The sequence below is a fragment of the Cydia pomonella genome, chromosome 16 (assembly GCF_033807575.1).
Source record: "Cydia pomonella isolate Wapato2018A chromosome 16, ilCydPomo1, whole genome shotgun sequence".
NCBI lineage: Eukaryota > Metazoa > Arthropoda > Insecta > Lepidoptera > Tortricidae > Cydia > Cydia pomonella.
The window spans coordinates 16,585,017-16,609,525 of NC_084718.1; the positions used below are offsets into that span (position 1 = coordinate 16,585,017).

A 24,509-nucleotide genomic window follows, 5' to 3' on the forward strand; every position below is an offset into this window, starting at 1 on the left:
ATCACAGTTCTCCTACTACTCTGCCTTTGGCTTAACTCGAAAGCATGAATTAAGATGCGGGTTTTTGGAATTCGCGGGGCCCTTTATTTTGACAATTAGATCGTAGGATCGCGGCTCTGCAGCAACTCTGCCTAGCTGACAAATCTGGCGCGCAAGAGAGCAGAGATCGCTACAATATCGGTAATCTACGTCGAAAAAATCGGCTGGGCATGGTAAGATTTTTTGGCCATGAGCTTTGGGGGCCTCCGCGTAAGGTCAAAGCAAGGGCCTACGTTGGAGACGTGCTTATGTGTCCTCACTCTCTTACTTTTACGACCCTTCGTTATTAGATGGGTACTTGCACACGTATCATAAAGTTTTGTATACATACTCCACTACACTACGATGCTGATGCAGCCTGCACGTTTTTTTTTCCTCCGATTTTGGTGCCCCCCCTAGACGTGGTGCCCTAAGCAAGTGCTTATTTTGCTTAAGGGTTAATCCGGCACTGTATATGAAACATTATATGATGAATATATGAAATATTTAAAATTTAATACGCGATTAAGTCCCGTTTGTATTAGTTAATAATGTGTTAAAATCGTGTAAGTTTAAATCAGTGTTACTCATATGGTTAGTATTTAAAGACTTAAGGAAAACTATAGCGAACCTGATCGGTTCAGCTGTTTTTGAGTTTTTGCGTAAAGTTCTATTTTTACGGACGGGTAACTACGGAACCCTACTCTAAGCATGGCCCGACATGCTCTTGGCCGTTTTTTAAAATATATATACGTGAAATTACGGCACGGATTAGGGGTTCCTTTCAGCTGTATTTAATTATTACTTTGTGATGGGTTAAAATAAGTAATACATTCATGTAGATAGTGCTAATGCTAATACTATACGAAATCTAACAGGATGCTATATAGAGTCGTAAATATAAATATCCCGTTCTGAAACCTAGTATACATAACGGATACCGTTGCATAACATAACAAAAAACCAATTTATCATCAAAAGCAATGCCTAAACTTCCTCCGATACCGAAACCTAATCCGTATTACCAAAACCAAATATTACCGTAATACTGGTACGGTACGTAACCGCCATACGTGTGATACGCGCATCACACGCACTCTCGCGTCGACCGGCGATGCGCGCGTCTCTCGTTTCTGGGTCGCGTTCGAAATTCGAAAAACTTTTTTAAACGTACGTTTTCTCTGTTAAGAGAAATTGTGATGTGCCAGTATTTTAGTGTTGTGTTTTGAGGATTGTTATTCGAAATACGATCGGAACGCCGGGTAAGTTTTTATTAATAGTTTTTTTAAATTAGGTGTGACATGTCCTTAATTGAATTGAATCAGGTGTTAATTGTTAGCTTTGCATTGTTAATGTTCAGGTTATATTTACATAAAACGTGTACGTATAATATTGAATTAAAATGGCATTTATCTAATTTCTTTTGTTGTTATCAATGGATAATAATGATTGTTTACACCGGCAACAACAAGTATTATTTGGTTAAGTACAACTTTTTTTAGTAAACGTAAAAAGCTTCTATTGCAGATGTTTCGGTTAAAAAAAAAAACAATAGATTTGTGGTCGATGTCTCAAATATCTGAAGTTGCAGACTAATATATGCCAGAAAGACATGCTCAGAAATATCTCACCGATTGAGTTCATTTGCCAAAAAGTATACAGCATTTCTTTAGTCTATTACTGCACACTAGGCTAGACCTGTCTCGTGGAGTCTCGTCGAAACAACTTTCTACGCTGAAGTTTTTATTTTGATTTTTTGTAATTTTTTAATATCAAACTCAGTATGAATGTCAGTGCACTGCACTATCACACATGCATGTCGTCAAGTGACAAGCAAACCTCACTAATTACTAAAAAATAATTAAACAAAAATCAACCTTATTTTGTTAGTAATATGGTTCATTATGGCTATGAACTTGTGGTGGTAATTAGTGAGTTTTGCTTGTCACCTGACGATGTGGTCCAAAGCGAACGCACTCAAACAATACGTTTTTGACATACTTTTGATACGTCAAATGTTAAATTGAAGATCTTTTAGCACTGTCATAGACGAATAAGTAAGCAATTAAATTCAAAGTGACAGTATACAGAGTGATCAATCCAAAACGGTCAGTATGGAGAAGTCAGGAACTATGAGGGACACATCTGTTCTTAGGAAATGCTTCGATTTTAAATGTAATAATAATGACATTCAATCTTTTTTTTATCTCATACATAACCGGGAATCGAACGTGGTCAATCTTTTTGTAATCGCGTGTAAATAGTATTTGCATAATTGATTCTGAAAGTATAAGTAAATAATAAATAGAATCAGGCGTTACTTTGCGGAAATCCATGCTAATTAAAGCAAGAAATAATATACCCGTTATACTTACTTGCGTATTTTTACATGCAATTAATGTTCCCACCCTCCCACCGTAAAAATAAATACGCAAATAAATATAACAACCCACCACCAAAAGTACAAAACTCGACACGTGTTTCGCCTCTCAACGAGGCATCCTCAGGAGATGCTGGAGATGTTGACGGTCTGGCACCCGGCAACTGAAACATTAATTGCATGTAAAAATAAGCAAATAAGTATAACGGGTTAGCACTGATTGACTAACACGTTATTTTCTCGCGGATTAGCAAAGTAATATTCCTTGCTTTAAGTATAAGTAAATATAAAAAAAAGTTTGAATGTCATTATTATTAAATTTAAAATCGAAGCCATGTTTCCTAAGAACAGATGTGGCTATCTCTCATAGTTTCAGACTTCTCCATACTGACCGTTTTGGATTGACCACCCTGTATCTACTGTCACCTCGAATTTAAAATTTGACAGTGCTAAAACAGTTTACTTAACTTGCTATATGCAGACTAGACCTTATTCCTTTCCAATGAGGTTCACAACGGAGCATTTAACTGCGTCGAAGATAATCGTAATAAAAACAAGGTGTAACAACAAAACGCTATCTGTCTCTCTATCGCACTAATATGTAAGAGTGATAGAGAGACAGCAAACGTTTCGTTGTCGTAGACTAGACCTGTTTTTATTACGAGGCACCCAGCTCGGATTATTTTATTTGAAAATATAATGTATATGTAAACATGACTTATACGTACTCGTAGTTTGGCAGGTTCCCCAGCTTTGTTTCTCGGTCAGTAGTTAGTTAGTAGAGCACGACAGTAGCTTCCGCGCAAGCGCATGTTCGCACAAAGCAGATCTAGGCTGAAATTATAATATGAGAAATTCGTTATATATATCTTAGTAATAGCACTAAGATTTATATAAAAGTAGATAAGGAATTAATTGGTATATATAATATTTCACGACTGAAAAAATGCCTTCAAATAGTATAAAATTAATTATGGAAAAAATCAACTTTTCATACTGATAATGTGCTAAATAAAATATACAATAAATCGTTACACATATAAACTATAAAACTTAAAATCTAAATCTAAAAATAAATAAAACGAATTTTAAAATAAATAATTAAAAACTATCCCCCTGCGGCATGGTGCCGTAGATGCTGGCAGCCTTTCCTTGTTGTATAGCAATACTTATTCTCTGTGCGAGGAAGCTGCCAGCTCTACGATCACCGGTGGCGTCTGCTATTTTTTAACTAAATCCTTGAATAGTGTAGATGCATTCGGACCCCACTGGCCAACTACTACTTTTCATACTATATATTTTTCAATTTGTTTTAAAAAAAGGTGGTTTCAATACTATTCTATGTTTTTATATGACTAGTAGAGCCTTAGGTATAATTACTTGTAATAGTTAGGTTAATAATTAATATAAATAAAATAATAATAATAAATAGGTATATAAGTATTTTATTTATCTATAACTATATCGACAAGCTTTATTGAGATTATTTTTGGGACTAGGTCGATCTATGTAAAATGATCTATAATATTTTGTTATTATTTATTTACTTATGTGTCCAATGTCCATAATACCCATCAGAAGAGACAGCGAATGTGCAAGCTACTTAGACTCAGTTTCACGTGGTTTCTATACTTGTTTACTTACTCACTTAGCCCGGTGCAACTGCCACTTAACTGGCAAAGAAAATGGTCAAGTGTTTGCGGTGTTGAAAGCGAGTTTTTCGTGTTACCAATGTTACCATATATTAGGGATATTCATTAAAGTATTAAACGTAACTTACGAGTAGGGAGGATATGCCGATTCTGGCTCAGTTTAGGTATTTATCTCCCCCCTCCCCCCTCACCCCCTCTCCCCCCACCCCCACTCCCCCCTCCCCCCTCACCCCCTCCCCCCCTCCCCCCACCTTCCCCGCCGCCGCCTCCCCGCCCTCCCCCCCCCCGCCCCCCTCCCCGCCGCTGCCCCTGGCCCTGCGCCCTTGGTAGTTCGGCAAAGATCCGCCAGAGGGCGCCACTTGGTAGTTCGGCAAAGATCCGTTAGATGGCGCCACTTGGTAGTTCGGCAAAGATCCGTTAGATGGCGCTACTTGGTAGTTGTTCATTGATCCCCGTCAGATGGCGTTACTTTGTACGTGTAAGTAAGTTAGTTATCGATGAATTTAAAAAGTTCGGCAAAGATCCGTTAGATGGCACCACTAGCCCCCTTCCCGCCGCCTCCCCGCCCTCCCCCGTCCCCTCCCCGCCGCTGCCCCTGGCCCTGCGCCCCTTGGTAGTTGTGCATATATCCTCGCCAGTTGGCGCTACTTTCTATGTTTAAGGTATTTATCTCCCGAGGGAAAACTTCGCTAAAATAGATGGCACCACTTTGTACGTGTACGACAAACAAAAAGTGACGAGGTGGCCTCCAGTGGCGAAGGTCGGATTCGAACCAGCGTCTTTAGCTAACCGGGGCGTCTTTAGCCAGTTAACGTCATGAACCCCTAGGCCACCCCGTCACGGTGAAACTGGTCCTAATTTCTCGTTTTTGGCTCAATTTAGGTATTTATCTCCCGACGTGTTGCATCAGCCGCCACCGTGGCGCCGACGGCCACCTGCAAATTCCTACGTGGGCGTCGAGGTCGATCGAGATAAGAGAGAGAATAAGTTAGATTTAAAATATGCATATATATATTTATATATTTATATATTGGCGCTACTTTGTATGTATCTGACGCCACAGAGCACGTGTACGCATCAAGGTCGAGGTCGATGGCATCGGCTTGCTCCAGGTGCGGTTGGTTTTGGAGCTTGTGGTCAACAAATATATGGACTTTGTACTTTTCCAACTGCCCAATAAGTTTGTTTTAAAATATGCATACGGGCATATTTGCAAGAGCACATAATATAGAGTGGTTAAAACTGGATAGAAAAATATATATTTTCTTGAATACCTGGGTATTCGATATTTATCCAGGTACTAGTCGTAATGTTAAACATACATGTTTTTACTTACATTACGGGATGTTTCATGTTAATCTAAAAGTTGTAACTATTTCTAGTTACATCTGGTAACATTTACATCACACTTTTTAGAAAAGGGAGTTTCTAAACCTAAGTATGTCGTTAACTAGCAAAGTCGAGTATATCTGTATGTGAATAATAAATAAATATCGAATATCCAGGTATTCAAGAAAAATACATTTTTATATCCGGTTGTAACCACTCTATATTATGTAATAGGTATTTTTTAGCTGACCTAATTCCGATTCCTGGTACTGGTGAACTTATTTATACCACGTCGGTGGCAAATACTGTCCGCCTGATGATAAACTGTCACCGTAGCCTATGGATGCCTGCAACTTTAGAATTGTTACACGCGCATTGCCAACACTTTAAAAACCTATACACTGCTTTTTGAATTGGGAATGGGAAATTTCCTATAGCTCGTTGAACAATAATGTGGAGAAATGATCATGTATGCGCAGGTGTGTAGATAGATAGGTATACTGAAATAAAAAAAAAGTTTAAAAGTGAATGAGTAATTATTTATTTACCAATAATTTAGCTATTTTACAATGTCCCCATGCAAGGGTTTTATTACCATTGTTCAAAATGAATCTCTTTTCATCTTTACCACAGAGAATTTTCTTTCTTCTAATTTGAGTGTACATATTGTGCTTATCACTAATCAAATTATACATGTTATCATAGAGAGTTTTACTCAAGTCTAAACAGGTATAGTATTTATTAAAATTTAACCTACGTACAGCAGCGGCGTTAACACCTTTGTTTTTTTTTATACATTTAATTTCGTTATTGTCATCCGAGTCTAATATATACGCATACATTTTTGCCCTTAACCCAACAAATTCTCGTATTATTCTTCCATTGTTTTCGTCCTTCATCATGCCCACAACCTTTTTATTGACTTGTGGTAAATTATATACGTTGTTTTGAGGCAAATCTGAAGTGTCAAATCTGCTTTGCAAGTCAGGTTTAATGTCTTCGTAAAAGTTATCTGTTTTGATATGATAAACAAAAGAGTCGGTGTCCGTGTATAAAAGGCTTACATTATCACCGTATTTATTTAACATGTAATCATAGTGGAAGTTGTACATGATTTGTTTACTCAAATCTAATACACTAAAACCTACATAAATAGGTTTGTCGTATACAATTATGGTTTTGTTCATTTGCACAGCTACCAGTTCTTCAGAGAAAATAGAGGCACTGTGGAAATTTGGTCTGGAAATGTAACGATCGAGACCATATGTAGGTTTTGTTCGTTGCTTATGTTCGCTGTGCAAAGTATCCCACTGTTTACACAACTTGACATCAACCCTTTTCTCGACATTTTCAATAGTTTTCCCGAATATGGAGTTATTCATGAGTTTAAAGAAATCTTTTTCAAAACTGTTTTTAGCTTGGACTCTCATTTGCGAATTTAAGTCAATATATGATTTTAGCCAAGATGATTGATTGAAAGTGAGAATTCTATGAATTTTCTTACAAATTAACCCTTTTTCAATATATAGTTTGAGGTTAGCATAGTGCACAACATAATTGGTTTTGTTATCGAACGTTAGCAATAACTTTTTAATTTTACCCTCAATTGGTAGTTTGGTTTCAGCACAGAAAGGGTAATCATTATGCAAGTCATGTAAGCTATGTGGATACTCCAAATCTACTTCCAATATATATCCAACATCAGAGTCTATCCGTTGTGTTGATATATCAAACAGTTTAACCTCGTGTTCACTCATCCACCTAAAGTTATCGATTGGAAGCGGGCGTCGCATGGCATCACCGTAAAGATTATTTATATCCAAATAGATGATAAAACTGCTGTCCTGATTCACGTCATAATCATGCATGAATATATTATTGGCCTTAGCATAGCGGTTTGACGCTTGACAGACACCACCTCTTATACCTTTCTTTATAAATTGAATCATTTCATAGTCCGTAAACAATTCTAGGCATACTTCGGTATGTTTCAACATGGCGTCCCAACTCAAACCGGGTGCAGTGACATATTGACACGGATCTAATTCATACGCACCTATACACACTTGTCTAAAGTTTTCAAACACTTCAGCCAATAATAGAACATCTGTCTTTAAATATAAGTCACAGTATTCACCCAGAGTTGTAATATTGAACGCATCCCAAACATCTTTTGCATGTTGGTAATCCTCATCGGAAATATTTAAGTCCGTGAGGCTGCTATAGAAGGCGGCCTGAGGGGGTAGCGCAGTTTCCTCAAGCCGCCTCCAGTCACTTACATACTCGTAAGGGAAAACTCCCTTACGCGTATGTAACTTCATATATTTCTCACGTTCGTAACAATTATCGGATGGTGGTAAGAAATTTGGTAGTATTTTGAATTGGTCCTGTGAAAGGTTTGAAACTAGTTTATCCAAGCTACTTGACATGAATTTATACGAGTCGACAAACCTTAGACTGTATTCGTCAATCCTTAAATCGAATGAAATATATTTTTCCTTGTTAATGGGAATGCAGGTTAACTTTCCCTTAATCTTGGCTAATTCCTTAATGAATAGATGACAATCGTAACCGCTCAAATTGTGAAAGACGACTGGTATAAACTTTGGTAATTGGTAATTCAAATTACATGAATTGTGTGCTTTGCCTCTAATATTACCCGTTAAATGACAATGATCAATTACATAAGCTTCATCATCTCCAATTTTTTTCTTGCAAATATGACATTTATTGGAGGATGTGTTAGCACCGGTGCTGTCGCTGTAATTTTTTTTTGGTGGTACGACTTTTTGCAAGATTTTTATGATTCTATCAGCGTCTTCACGAATGCTCTGTATAAATTTCTCCACACAATCTTCACCGCGATAGATAACAAATTTGGATAAATTATTGTCATATTCACAATGAATATAATAGGAAAAACTACATGGCACATGTTTATGGGTGTTACAAGTAGCACTTGTAGTATTAGACTTTTCATTAGCTAATGGAACTAAAATCGATTCAAAGTCACCATAAATTACAAATGGCACTTTCATTTTATTTTTATAATTTTTGAAACGTAAGTATTTATTATTAGGCTTAGGTAGCTCTACAAGTGTCTCCCCACAACCAATTGCTCGGTGTCGATCTAGTTTATTTTTATTTGCAAAGGGGTGTAAACACCCATCACATATCCATGTTGTTTTTCCATGCTTACTAATTTGCGAACTCACTAAACGAGACAAATTTTTAATCCAACAATAATGTGAAACATCACCTCTCTCAAAATATAACAAATTTACATGATTTTCGCAAGACATTTTCGAAATACGTAGAGGTACAATAGTCAGACCCCTGTCATCCCTTTTCTTATCTGTATCAATACCATATACATTAACACTGATTTTATTTAATTTTTCAAACTTTTTAATGTCCGAGAGACAAACCGGATCTTTTATACCTGTCACGTTAAAAATGTCTGTATAATGTGGGTACGATGAGGGACGATCACTGTTTTTATCAACTGGATAGAGAGCACTAATGATGGCCCAATAAAAACACTTGTTATCACGATTTTTCACGTTAACACATGCATTCTTCGATTGCACCTCGGGTGGCAGTGGTATATATGTAGATCCTTTGAGTGGTTGATATTTGTTAACGTTGACGTTGAGAAACTCAATCTTCTCGAGACCCCAACCGCTGTCCCTTTCGTCGAAATCTTCACATTTTTTGGAAATACACAAGGATATTTGTTCAAAATACGATGGAAAATCCATACAGTCTTTATGCAGAACCACGTTTTTTGTGTTGAATGACTTTAGATCACGTATCACTTCACCTTCGGCATTGGTTTTCACAAAAGTACCAAAGAGTTCAACATTTATTTTTACATGTTTATGTGTTTTTAGTTCAATGGTAATCAGCTTTTCAAGCGTTTCTCCAATATTCAACAAATACATTTTAGGATCCAAAATGTCTGCACTCCCATTAATCCGGTATGTAATTATTCTGCACTTGAAGGCACTGTCAACAATGTAAACAGCACCGTCGGCAGACTTTTCTTGTGCACAAAGCAGGATGTGGCGGTCACTTTCCGAATGAGATATCAAACAGTTTGATAATACATCTTCGTTACAAAAGTTGCAATGATGTAACAACGCCATGGTGATGCTTCAATTCACTCGCTCAGACAACGGTACGGTCGTGCCGTGAGGCGGGCTGCGGGCAACTAAGTGAGTTGCATCATGCCATGCGCTGGCGTCTGCGGTGCGCGGCGAAGCGGGGAAGGGGAGCCTAGCCGGCGCCGCGCCCACGCATGATTTGCACGTGTCGAGGTCGACCTCGACTCGTGCGCTGACGTCTGCGGTGCGCGGCGAAGCGGGGAAGGGGAGCCTGGCCGGCGACGCGCCATGCGACGCCCACACATGATTTGCACGTGTCGACACAGTGAGTCATTATTGCATCATCGGGCTTGACTGAGAATGGTTAGAGAAAACGGGGATTTCCCGTCGACCAAACACAAGTGAATGATTACATATCTTCAAGTATACTCTGGTGAACCCACTTTGTGAGTAGAAAAAAAAGACGTAATATTCAATTATTACTGCGCGTTATTACTGTACAGCCTACAATTGCATTGGTGTAGGGGAGGAAGAAAGATAAGGGTTCTATGTTAAAATAAATAATAAATAGGTTAGTTATTGTTTTTTATTTTTATTTTCATGAAACTTTAACCGTTTCAATTGAAAATATAGGTATTACACAAAATATCGGTGGCATAACACTTGATTTCAGAGTCGACAATATCGTTTACATTGCACAAACTACCTATAATATTGCGTGCATGTTGAACATTAGCGGGGTGATATATCTTGAAATGTTTCTTGAAGAAGTTGAGTCGGTTTTCGTAGGTAGACTTTATTTTGTTCAAGTATCCGATACGTGCGTTAATACACTCCATAACACATTCGATATGACTCCATTCCATGTGGTTTATCACCAAGGGGTGTGTGTTCGTCACCGGTTCATTGTCACAGCTGAGTAAAAGTAACGGTACAGGAGAGATACACATCCGAAGACGATCGCACTGAATCAGCTCTGGTGAAACACACATTGGGCTATGAAAGAAGTTTCCAATGACGTCAACTTTTTCCGCAAACATTGCATTCCATTCTTCACAGGTGAGTTCATAATGGCCATTAAAACTGACACAGGTATGTAATCTGATTTTAGCTTGAATAAACTGCAACTTCAAGTATACATGGATATTTGCAATCGGAGCACTTGCACCAGCAGGACAGCGTTTGAGATTGTAGACACTCTTGCTCAGCTCACAGCAACCATCACCAGCACCGGAACAATCAATCGACGGTGTGTAAGAAGGTAAAAAAATGTTTGAATAATTCATTTTTTAAACGTATTTTCAAAGTTCCAAGACACGTTTACAATTGAGGGTGGTCAATGCTCTACTGAATGATTTTACGTGTGGCACTGGTGAGAGCGTTGTACTCAAACAGTGAATCATTGATAATGAGACAGTATGCCGTGGTGTTGGCAGGTACATTCTCTTTAAACTCCATTTCCAATTTAATATCAATAGCACTAGCTCCCGAGTTGAAGCTGTCACACTGTCTGGACGTGTCAATGACTATTAATGGAGAGTGTGTCTTGTAATGAGCATAATTTACTTGAGGGCTGGTATGATCACGGCTGTAGTACGATCGTTGGAAATTGGTAAATGCGTCATATAAGAGCGCATAGTTGTTTGTTTTAAATTCAGCCGAAAAAGGATCGTATGGATAATACTGTGCATTCAAATACACCCTGCAATTGGTAAGATTACAATGGTCGAATATACTCATATCTTTGGTCTTGTCGTTCCTGCGTGCCGTTTGGAAACCAACAATGAGATAGCGAGGTTTCTCCAGCTGAGTACTAGTCTTGATGCACCAAATATGACGTTCTGAGGAAGGTAGTATGGGATATTCATACAGTTCCCACGTGCGGAACGCTATCTGAACTGGTATGCTGCCGTCAACATACGACATTAAGCGCAGTTTCTCCTTATCAGATACTTTTATGACTGGCATCCTCCATGTGACACGAGTGATTTCAATCTCACCATTTGGAGTCCGCGGTTTCGGTACCGTATTCGGATCAACGGGTGCTAAATCTAAACAGTTTACATCTATACTGGCGCGATTTAATATCAACTCGTGTTTCCCATTCATTATTACCTTCTTGTAGTCCTCGGCGAAACCCAAGAAATGAGATAGTGGTATGGTTAATATAAACTTGTCATGTATCTTTTTAGCACCAACTTCCCACCCCGCTGTCTGAAGACTATGGTCCATTTCCTTGGTGTATGAGACTAGTCCCTTAATGGTGGACGTGATGCCGCAGTTTCTCGCTCGATCAATCTCCACACCGTTCAATTCATAACGAATGTCTTGAAATAAAAAAGCAGCACCATTGTTGACCAGTAGACAGCCTTTCTCCACAGTGCCTTCCACTAATATTTGACTCTGACTCGGTAGTAGAATTAGGGTCTCCCCAAACCAGTCGACGCGGAGTCGGCTTTCGCCGAGTGTTTTACACCACACTATTCGCATTTAGCCGATCGACCGTCTCCGCGGTTGGACACCTGCGTTTAGCAGTCTCATCCTCCTTGCGGCCGTAGAGACGCCCGATCGCCTGCGACTTGCTATCGCAACAGTTGAAAAGCGACGGTCGGCTCTCCCGTGCTCCGTCCTGCCGTCGAGACGTCAGACAGCACACGTACAGCCGTTGAGTCCGACGAACAGATGTAGGACAGCGGGTGATCGGCAATCGTAAATCTCATTTTTGGAGACTGGTTGTTAGTAACAACCTGAGTTTGAAATTGAACAGACCTGTAAGATTATTTTCCTTGGTAATTGTTACATATTATATAATAACCTGTGATGATGGATATTTTACGTAGACGGGCATGGAAAAAAAGGCTTACCAGCATTTTTACCGTCATCGGCTCTGTTCAGCCGTCGTCAGCTAAGTTCGGCCGTCGAAGACGCTGAACGGCTTCCGCCAGCTCTGACCGGTCCTTATCGTAGGTACTCGGCCGTGATCGGAGCCGTTCAACTCTTTCCGGCACCGTACGGCGGTATAAGGAGATTTATGAATGCGAACGTGTGCGGTAGGCTGCAAACAGCGTCGTACGAATGCGAACAGCTTTACGGCAAAACGCCGTTTTCCCGTCGAAAGACGTCGTTTCGCGTGGGCCGAGCCGATTTACGACTTATTCGTTCTTATTGCGTTGACATAAAGCTTTTTCCGTACGCGATTTGCCGAAACGGCGTCGACTAGTTTGGGGAGACCCTTAGATCTTGACGGTTGATACATATGTGGATGTTATCGTTGTTTTTGAAAGAGTCATTATACGGAGTGTATGGGTGAAATTCTATACTTTCTATACTGTCATCGAATAACACCTTCTCATCAATGTTTAAGATAGATGACGAGGACATACTTTGAAACCGATACTCTGTAAAAATGTACTGTTTTCTCTAGTCAATTTCCTTGGTTGTTGTTGTTTTTGTAGTGACTGCCGCTGTCTCTCGTTAATACGACGAGTTGTAGTAGTTCTCTCGATGAGAGCAAGATCTCGACTAGTTGTGAAGGTGTTGTTACCAAGGCTTTTATTGTTATGTATAATCATTTTTTTTTTTTACTTTTTACGAATATGCAAACGAAGTGCAATGCTTTCACCTCGGAAATTTACCGTATTACCGTGCTCGTTTACAATGCGCAATTCAATGTTTTGTATGCGATTGTTACTCTTCTTGACGGGTAGATATATAATATTGGTAGGTTGTTCAATAATTTGGTAGCCGGGCGGGACGTCAGGTGAAAACTCGTGTAAAACATGTGACGGCTTGTTGTTTACGAATGAGCCCTCCACAATATTGCACTCTATTCTTATAGTGTTTGTAATGATTATATTAATTGTTTTATCCGACCAATGTGATGTTTTTGCTTTAAGCTTTTTCGCTGAATAACCAAACAATGACCCTATGCTGTTTGGTTTGTCAAAGCGAATATCATACTTTGGCGAGAATATCATACACTTGGAGGTATTGTTATTTACAAAGATATCCACCAATTTTTCACCATCACCTTTAGCCCTCTTTGTCATTTCCTCGTTCAAGAGGTGTATTATACTGGAGAGCTCGTATGAACCTTCAGGAATTGCGATTACATCATCCCCAAAGTGAAACATATTATTGCTCTTATCAACATTAGGAATAGTGTTGAAAGTCTTAAAGTACACGAGAGCACACTCGTAAAAACCATCATTGTCCAATTCTAGAGCCGGTTGAAAGTCTACATTCAACACAGGCTCGTTACCGCTCAGACTTATTGTGAATGATGTCATAGACATGATACTGACGGGTAGACGATTAATGTTAGAATGAAACTACACATGTAATGCTCATGATATTTATTTAAAACAAACGCTTAGCATTGGTACACAGGAAGGCCAAACATAAGTGTCCACAATTTACAGTATTAAATTTCTGTAATCGATTGTAATTATACTCTACTCGCATGTTGCGCTGTTGTTTGGTACTAGCGGAATCATTTATATAATCAATAAACTCTCGAGGTGGTCTCAAATCACCAAAGCTATCAAAATATAGACAATAATCACCCTTTTTCGCATAGGCACACCAATGTGTACCTTCACCCTGCTGAGAGTCTAAATTGATAATACCAGTTTCATAATAGTGAGGTTTCTTTGGGAGATTATCTCGCATGAAAACACCCCTAAAGTAGGGGATTTTCTCTCTACGTGCAAATCTCACAATGTCCACATCGGTGAGAGCTTGACCAATCGGAGGTAAATCTAATTTCTTGTTTTTTTTTTTTTTCGCCACTTTTGCAGTTGCCGATACTGTTGCTGCTGCTGCTGCTGCTGCTTCATTAGCCGGTGTAATGTAGAGTCCCATTCCACGTTTATAAGGTGCTAAATATAAACCTCTACCGACAATCTTGCTTTCATTGTTATTATTATTATTTCTATTCCTGACCATTTCATAAATATTTTTAGCAGCAGTGGTAACACCGCCGGCCAAAGTTCCCGTGGCTGCTAAAGCACCCAGTAGCGGTATCAAAGCTGGTAGGAAACCGCCTCTCTTAGGTATTGGAATGACTCGCTGTTTCTGTTGTCCCTTAACAATTTTCCCTTTAACAAAATGTTTCGCAGCTTTTACACCCACTTTTAGTAGTGTATTAGTAGTTGTATCCTTCTTTTTCGCAATGTGTTTTTTTACAGCATCACGACTTGCTTTAATGACTTTAGATATGGGAATCATACCCATACCGTGTTTAACTTTATATTTCATAATCTTATCTACCGCTAACGCGGCAATACGTTCACCAATTGAATTGTTACCACGCCAACGATTTTCAGCAGCTTGGGCCAATCGCAAATCTGCTTGATGACGTCCCTCCAATGTTTTATCACGTGAGTAGGCAATATCGTGTAATTTACAAGCTTCGTCAAGCGGATTCACACCGGGATCGTTGAGAGTCAATCTCTCCTTCAATCTAGTACCGGGACCGCAATAATTGTAACCGGGTATGTGCGCTTCGAATGGTAGATTATTAATTAAATTATTTATAATACCCCCACCGCTACTATGAGATCGCAGTCGTCTAGGTCGTTTGGGATTATGCTTAACACTAACCCCGCCAATGTGTGTTATCATCTCAAGTATCTATACTTGACTGTGTACGTGAGTATAAAGTATGCCTATATATCTATATAATATTTAAACCTTTGAAATTTGATCATGTATGTGTGTATGTGAGAGTATAAAATACATGTCCTAACGATTTGATACATCACAGTGAAATGAAGCTTAAAAAACAAAAACGTCACTCGCTATTAAAAATTGGAGTGTTGTGCTAGGTGATAATGTGAAACCAGCAATGACTCATCGCTCCCTTAAACATGGCTCGTTGCTGGCGAATAACATTAGATGTCTCATCTGTGGACCTTCCAACTGTGGCAAGACAAATGTTCTGTTGTCTCTGCTCTTACATCCGAACGGTGTAAAGTTTCATAATGTTTATCTTTATTCGAAATCATTGAATCAACCTAAATACAAGTTTCTGAGTGACGTTTTAGAGCAAGCGGGTGACATACCGTTTCACACGTACAATGATAAGAGTCAAGTCGTCCCACCGGAGGAAGCTGCGGAGGACAGCGTCATTGTATTTGACGATGTGGCTTTGGAAGATCAAGATGCCATTCGTCAGTACTTTGCAATGGGACGTCATCGTTGGTTAGATTGTTTCTACTTATGCCAGACATATAGTAGGATACCTAAACAGTTGGTACGTGATAATGCCAATCTTATATTGCTATTCAAACAGGACGAGTTGAATTTAAAACATGCCTATGACGATCACGTGAACACCGATATGGGTTGGGAAAAGTTTAAGGAAATTTGTCGCGAGTGTTGGCAGAAAAAGTATACTTTTTTAACAATCGACAAGGAGAGAGACATTAATAAGGGTCGATATCGTAAAGGATTTGACGTTTTCATTATTGTATAAAATTTAGTGTCATCTCCGGTTTATTATCAGTTTTATGTTGTCAGCTACTGAAGAACAACGTCGTTTAATTTATATCCTATCAACATATTAGCATCGGCCGTACCAAAAGCAGCAGCAGCAGCAAAAGCAGCATCAGCACATACACTATAAAATAAAATATGTTTGGTAATAAAAAGTTGAAACGGAAACTCGTAGATTCCATTGAGAGTGTAAAGAGAAAAGTAAAAGCGTTGCGAGCAGATAAAACTTTGCTTGACACTTCGCTAGCTCAAACCTTTGAACCAATTACAAAACCGCTCAATGTTTTAATGACTAAAGCTTTAGAATCTAAAGGTAATAATAATAATGATGACAATGCTAAACCAGCAGTAATGAATAACCCCCAGCTCCCTTTGATAAAGACCTCCACACCATTGTCAAAACATTCACGTAAAAGGAAATATCTGATTAAAACCGAAGAACCCAATAGTAAACTGATTAAGTGGAGTAATAATCTTTTTACAAAAACACAACAGTTTGATGATGCTGCTGATGATGATGATGATGAAGATGATTCTAATGATGATGCTGATAATGATGATGATGATGAAAGAAAAACAGAGGGAGATGAAGAGTTTAGCGATGCTGAAGATATGAAGTCGGCTCTTGAATTTGATGAAGGTGGTGGTGGTAGTGGTAATAGTAGTATTGATGATCTACAAAATAAATATATGAAACATCTTTTAAAAACATCAAAAATACCATTTGGTGTTTATCTCAAGGATAATAAAATGCATATTGGTAATAGTCGGGTTAAAATCATTGATGACGTGTTACATATTAAAGATTCACGATTCAACCTAACTCCTGGACTGTTGGAACTTATCTTTAAAAGAATACCAAACAAGAATATAGTTTTGAGAAAAGATGTAGAGGATTACAATAATATTTTAGACATTACAAACGCTCATCGTAGAGGATTCTCGCCAAACGGCCAATTGAGTGGAGATAGAAGTGTAAAATATCAATGTTACATTAAACAACCACAAGAATCAAAGAAACATAAAGAAGGTGGATGTTTGAACTCTGGTAGAAGAGATGTATTAACAACTAAAACTTTTTATCCTAAAACTGATTATATCTATTGGGATGATCCCAACGAACTGGTGAGCCGTTTACAGCTTTTGATAGCATCACAGAATGCTGGCAACACCTCTCATTCGAACGAGATCAATGCAATCGTTGAGGAACTGACTGAGAGCGGTATAATTTTAAAGTAAGAAAACAGACCCTCTTCTGTTAGCTGTTTTTAAACCTGTTCTGAGCTGTTATCTAATAAAACAGACATGTTTTGTAACTAAGCCTCTCCCCCCCTTGCTACCTTGTTATAAATACCGATGAGGCCTCCCCCATCGTTCACTTTCACAATGCCTCTTAACAAGTTTGGACAATACTTGGGTAGCGAATCTACAATTCGTGACGACTTGAAAGTGGAACGAGATTTAGTAAATTTTGAAAATAGACGGGTGGCAGGAATTCATAAATCTTTTCTTAAAACTGATGCTATTTGTAGGGCTGAATTGGATGAACAAGTAGTATTTTTAAACACAAAGCTAAAGGCAAATATTAAAGATATAAAAGATTTACGGGTAAAGGTTGAACAATTATCAGCTAGAATTACTACACAAACACACGCACCACAACCAGCCCAAACACCATCAGCAACGGCAATAGCTCCAGGAAAGCGATTGAAGAAAAATGAGTAAAGCTCAAGTGGTCAACGAGATACACAGGTATGCGAGAAAAACATTTCCACGTCGTCGATTCATTCAGAGGGGGCTCGATGACACATGGCAGATTGATCTAATTGATATGCAAAAGTACTCCAAGGATAATAACAACTACAAGTACATTCTAGTGTGTATCGATACCTTTTCCAAATACGCTTGGATGCAACCGCTAAAGTCTAAGAGCGCTGAAGATGTTACAAAGGCAATGAGCAGAATTTTGAGTGAAAACGGGAGAAAGCCCAAGAATATTCAATCAGATGATGGAAAAGAGTTTTTCAATGTCAAATTTAAATCGCTCATGAAACATCATCATATCAATCACTACTCTACCTATAGTGTCATGAAAGCTTCCATAGTGGAAAGGCTAATTAGAACCTTAAAACATTGGATTTGGAAACAATTTAGCATGAATGGTTCCTACAAATGGATACAGCTGACAAGTGAAGTGGAACAATACTACAATAACAAACTGCATCGTACTATCGGTATGGCACCGGCGAGTGTGAATAAAAACAACTCTAAACAGTTGTTACATAAAGTCTACAATCACATTAAAGTCAAACCACGTGCCAAGTTCAAGGTCGGTCAACATGTGAGAATTAGTAAATATAAATCCACTTTCGCCAAAGGCTACACCGGCAATTGGACTACGGAAATATTTACAATAACTAAAGTGCAAACTACTAATCCAGTGACCTATTTACTTCAAGACGCTAATCACCAACCCATCTCTGGATGTTTTTATGAACAAGAGTTGCAGAAAACTAAACACAATGACATTTATCTAGTGGAAAAAGTTTTAAAGCGTCGTGGAAATAAAGTGTATGTAAAATGGCTTGGCTTAAATGAAAAAAGTTGGATAGAAAAAGATAACATTGTGTAACTATTTTACTCAATAAATATTCATTTACTCCAAATCAATGAGGTTTCACTCAATAAAACATTCCTATATTCAGTAATATGAATTTATTATTAATACGTGTACATTAAAACATTTACATTCGCAGCGAGCTAACAATTTAAAATTAAACAATGACAAGGAATAAATGCATCATCACCTTAATATGTACGAGCATTCTTACATTTAGGTTCACATTCATAATCACCGGAAGCTATTATGTTTGGACCTAGCACACAAAATATTACATTAATTAAATAATTAAAAGATTTAGTATTGAACACCACGCGTGAAAATAGTTCCGCTGTAACGCCACCTAATAACGCAATCCAGTCTTGATAGTTGATTTGAGCATCTCCCACTATCTCTTCTACGTCATCGTTTAAATCGTCCCACATTACAATTAACGGGTAAATATGACAATCGTCATGGTGACCTTCGATATACAATCGTTTTAACAATCTCGCTACTTCCGCTCTAAATGTGTGAAATGGCATGGGGAGGCGCCATCTATTAATCAGAGTATTGTTCTGGAACGCTTTTATCCACTTGCTTTTACATCCTTGATAAAAAGATTTCATTTCATCGCTCGTATCGCTCTCAGAAGCGCTCTCTAGGCAGTTTGTTTTTCCCTTGTCCCCATCGTCTTGTTTTAACAGTGCCTTTGCTGTTGCCATCGGTTGTGGTCCGGGTGACGATTGCGAAGTGGAGCTGCTACAGCCACCGTCACAGCCGCCGCCGCCGCCGCTTGTGGTGGTGGACAACCAGCACTGGCAGCACCAAGTGGTGATGGTATTGTTGTCGGCTGGGGAAAATATAATAAAAAATATTGTTATTATTTATATTAAAAGTATGCAAGTATTCCTAATTGAGAACATAGGGGATAGGTCGAAAGTGATAGATTATTTAAACTACACAGACAGAACAGAGGTGAAATACTCAAATGTTAATCTGAGTATAATACAACTATACTTACATTTGGTATGTGATGAAGCTTGCGGATCCATGATTTCAACGCAATATTCGTTGTGACACTGTAGTGGGAATATGGTTCAACATGCTCTTTTATAGCAGAAAAATTCAGTGGAGGGGTGGGGTGTAGACGGGCGGGGCGCATGTGGTAAAGAAACGTGTGAAACGGTTCTCATGAACTCTATGAAAAGAGGAAAAGATTTGTTTGTTAAGTTATCGTACAGGGGGTGGGGGAGAGGGGGGGGGAGGGGGGAGAGGGGGGGGGGGGAGGGGGGAGGGGGGAGATAAATACCTAAACTGAGCCAGAATCGGCATATCCTCCCTACTCTTACGTTTAATTCTTTAACGAATTACAGTCACTGGATATAGTTTAAGCACTACAAAGACAAACTATTTAGAGATTGAGTCCCTCTTCGGATACTTGTTGGCCCTTACATTGGTGTTTGCCTGGTGAACAAATTCGCTAATCTCTTTATAACTTACCAAGACAGACCAGGATGGATGCACTCTAATACAGATGTATCTAATAAAATGATGTGGAAATCAGTTGTGGAAAGTTTAGATAATAATTGTCGAAAATTTTGGGATTTTTTTTACAGGAAAAAAAAGATTTTCATTTTGGAATGGAAAATATCAATTCCCATACAACATACTAAAAGTTTCCGAAATTTTTCCATGTGTAAATCACAGACATAGTACACCGAGACCGATAGTCGCCATGCGGCTACTCAGCCAAAAGTGAAGCCGAAACACGATCGACGTGTGCGTGCGACGCTCGTGTCTTACGCTCAGAAACGCACACAAGTATACAAAAACGGGTTGCCAGTATTTAGTTATTCCCGTCAGAGTAGGGGTATTTTAACAACATTCTTATACTTGGTTATCAATAATTTGGAGGTGTGTAGATTTTTAATTTAGTAACAAAAAGCTTTTTAGGGTTCCATTATTACATTGAACCCTCAAAAATTGAGTGTGATTGCAATATTGCTGCGGTCGACCGCATTACTGCAGGAAATGTCAAATACATAGGTCATTTACATAATACGAAATCTATCAAATTAGTCTATAAAACCGGACAAGTGCGAGTCGGACTTGCCCACCGAGGGTTCCGTACTTTTTAGTATTTATTGTTATAGCAGCAACAGGCATCTGTGAAAATTTCAACTGTCTAGCTATCACGGTTCATGAGATACAGACGGACAGACGGACGGACGGACAGCGGAGTCTTAATAATAGGGTCCCGTTTTACCCTTTGGGTACGGAACCCTAATAAAAATTTATCAATAATTATCCGTTCCGTAGCGGTGCGCGGCAACCACTGCTAGACACCAAAATTGGTCCGGACGTGGACCGCATGTACTTGTAAGATTCAAAGATTTTAGTTGTACAACATAGGTAGATTACAAGATGTTAGATAAATATTTTGGTATCACTATGTCGTGCCTATTGGCATACAAATTCAATAAAAATAGCAACGCGACGAAATCGCTGGGAGAGCCACGCCTGTTTTTTGGCAATAAGGTTTAAATAAATAGGCTTTTACTATTTTATTTTACAAATATGAAAAAAATACTATGTTTGAATACATTTTACAAGTGTACAAACAATGAGGTACCTCATAAGCTGACTCTGTTCAGTATTGGCGCTATAGTGTCGGATTTCTAAATCGATCATTACATGAAATAAAAATAAACTGAAATATTATTTAAAAAAATATATTTTGAAATAAAATAACGAAAAATATAATTTCCTTTAATAATACAAGGAACTTAAAGTAAGCGTACTTATTTTAGAATGTCAACGTCATGCCTCATGTGGAGGAAAAATGATTCATTTAACTGGCAACATTTATAAACAATGGCGGCTGACGAAGGTTTGGATTTTAGTATTCACAATTACGTAAAAATATGATATTAAACTCGATGCTTACGCGTGGAATGTAATATCAGGTGATTTGTTTTTATTTAGTGATGAATCGTGACACCCATTCAACGCACAAACAGCCATCATTCCTGTATTTTTTAATTTACAACCGGGAGGTGTACACAAACCGACTCGACCTTGAGTACTACGAGGGCCGTTCGAACGAGTGCGACATAATGTCGCCCCTGAAGTGGCTTCACTAAGGATGTGCAGACTAGTCATCTATGCTTTTTAAATCTATGGTGTAAATATTGCAATTTTGGAATCTTTAAATTTGGAAAATAAAACATCTGTCAAACATTTTTTTATGATACCGGCATAAACATTATTATAGCTCTCGTTTAACTATCTAAGCACACTGGATAGAACTTTTCTAGATAGTCTTAAGCTATGGAATGTCAATCAATATTTAAATATTGTACTACAATCTTACACGGTAAGCTGTGGATACTAGGCGACGACATATATGTATAACACTCATAACACAGGAACAAATATTTGTGTTAAACACACGACCAAATTTCCTTACCGAGATTCCAACCCGGGACCTCCCTGCTTCGTAGACAGGGTCACTACTGACTAGCCTAGGAGGCCGTTAATCTTCAACCTTAATCTTCCTTATCTTCAAGTAAAAAAAAAAAAATATTAAAAAATAATAAAACCTGTCTTTCCTGATTGTGAAGCGGAATATAGCACCACAAATTTGAAACCTAACTTAATGATACTCATAAAACATAATGATATTCATTTTCTATGGTATCAAAGAATAAAAATATTTTTGACCAAGGGATGAGAGACTTGAAACATATAATGTTTTTGTTAGTTTTTTATTCTGTGACATTACCGAATTATAGAATCTGGTTAATTGCAAAGTTAATTAGTTCTTAGATAATCTAATGATAATACAAATAACATTACATACACAAAAATCACTATGTCTTAACTTAAAATCTAAAAACCAAACGCATGTACATAAAAGTCAAAAAAAAAAAGCAAACAAAAACACTAAAACTAAAAAAAAAAAAAACACAATTAATTAATATACCTACTGCCCTACTTAAAATATCCACCCCATTCCGACTCCTCAGTCCAAAAGTACCAAAAATACTTGCGGAATTGCCGCGCTGGATGGCAAGCGATATTTGTTGGACTAAGTAGGAGCCTGAACGGGGATCGCACCCTCTGTCACGTAGGTAGGAGCCTGAACGGGGATCGCACCCTCTGTCACGTAGATCTGAATCTGGTTATATTATGAAAGTTGAACTTTTATTTCCAGTTATAATATTATCATTAGTCATGGAGATGGCTGATGGTTGATTGATAATATCGGACCAAGAGAACTTTTGGCCTTCCAATTCCGGAAACTATTATGTTAGTGGCCATAACAACTGCTTAAACAGATTTATGTAAAATTTGCTTAAGTTCATGCAAATTGGTAGCAGAATCGGATATATGACAGAACAGAAATAGAGGCAGTAAAGTTAGAAATGCCTGTGAAATTGTCGCCCGAGTGATCTGAGGCTTTCTTATTTACTGGCCGGGGTGTGTATAGGTACTATTTTTCTAATCGACGGAGCCGGAAAGTGGCAGCTTCGGTTAGTGCAGTCAGCAACAATCATATAGATGACAGTAAAAGTGACCCAATATACGTATAACTCATCGCAATTGTTGCTGATATACCGGGTGTGGCCTGTAACAGGAACAAAAATTTTTACTGTTGGCTGTACGCTGTACTTACTTCTCAAACTTACTAACATTTGTTCAGCGACTTAAAAAAAACTTGTGTTTTGATTTTTGGGAAGCTTTAAAGTTTATTCTAAGACGCCATGTATTGCGAATTTTATTATGTTTAAGACGTGACAAGCAACGTCAATTACAATGATGATGGCGTACATTGAAGTTAATGTTTCATTTGTATGGAAAATAGGAAGTTTAAAGACATCATAATTTTTAAAAGTTATTGAACAAAAGTGTCACCGTTTGAGGCGAACAATCTATGTTTTAATTACTCGCTCGTATTACAAGCCACACCTTGTATAATGTCCGACCAGAAATATATGATCATTGTCAAGAGGGCGCTGTTATTCTCATGTATAGGGTGACAGTTTTGCTTTAGTATGAACAATTTAGTTCACATGAAATTCCGCAATATTGCGCGTGATCATATATTGCTGATCAGGTTTTACATGCATGGGCATTTTCGCTGACACCAACGATTTTATGTTGACAGTATATACTGTGTGAAAAGTTTGAAAACTTAGATGTTTGGGCGTGTGCACAAATCACGCGACGTTTTGTCGGCTACTTTTTGATCTCCCCTCCCCCTGGGTGATATTTCGAGAGGTCCCACACATAATCTGACGTGTATTTTTTTCATTCATATAGTAAATACACGCTCCAAAATTTCGTAAAATAGACTCGCTATTAAGTAGAAGCGCGAAGTGAACATTTATGTTTAACGAAACCGAGAAAAAGTATCTACTTATATGTTAAGTATTTTTTCTTAATTTCGGCCACTGCAGAAAAATACACGTGACGTCTCCTTATACCCCAACGTGATCAGTCGTGATTTTTTCGTGACTCCCCCGTGATTTGTGCACAAGCCCTTTTTGACAACTACACTGATTACTTGATTAGACAACGCAACAACAAGAAACCAACTAAAAGTTTGGCAGGTCTAAACAACCTACGCCGGAATGCCTACCTACGAGTAGAATAATACATACTACTTAACAGTTACTGGCAGGATGTTTTGACACTTCAAAACAGTTTTGAAATGCAAATTCCTTAATTGTAACAATAAAAAGGAAAAGCCTTGCACAATATGTAAACTTACAAGTTTTATACGCGAATCGACGTCTAATATATGATTTCAATTCCAACCTTAATTCTTTTGTAATAAGACAAACAATGTGTAGTTATTTTTGATGTTGAATCAAGGTGAGGTTTTATTAGTTGTTTTAGAATGCGAATGACTGTGGAAC

At 38.2% G+C, this 24,509-nt stretch overlaps 2 protein-coding genes across 3 annotated transcripts in view; one reads left to right on the plus strand and one right to left on the minus strand.

The window, feature by feature from the left end:
- LOC133526093 (espin) overlaps nt 1-24,509 on the plus strand; it is a 223,389-nt gene that overhangs the window by 50,292 nt on the left and 148,588 nt on the right. The window contains exon 1 of one of the 2 annotated variants that reach the window (XM_061862548.1): nt 1,120-1,280. The exons of the other annotated variant lie outside the window; for it this stretch is intronic. The gene's annotated coding sequence lies outside the window, so the exon portion shown is untranslated. Of the gene's footprint in view, nt 1-1,119; nt 1,281-24,509 lie in introns of those variants that run through there. 2 annotated transcript variants of the gene reach the window in all.
- LOC133526551 (uncharacterized) lies at nt 18,682-19,815 on the minus strand. The gene is made up of 2 exons (XM_061863224.1): nt 19,607-19,815; nt 18,682-19,435 (listed from the first exon to the last, which is right to left on the minus strand). The coding sequence occupies exons 1-2, from the start codon at nt 19,635-19,637 to the stop codon at nt 18,792-18,794; spliced, it is 675 nt and encodes a 224-aa protein (XP_061719208.1). The 5' UTR covers nt 19,638-19,815; the 3' UTR covers nt 18,682-18,791.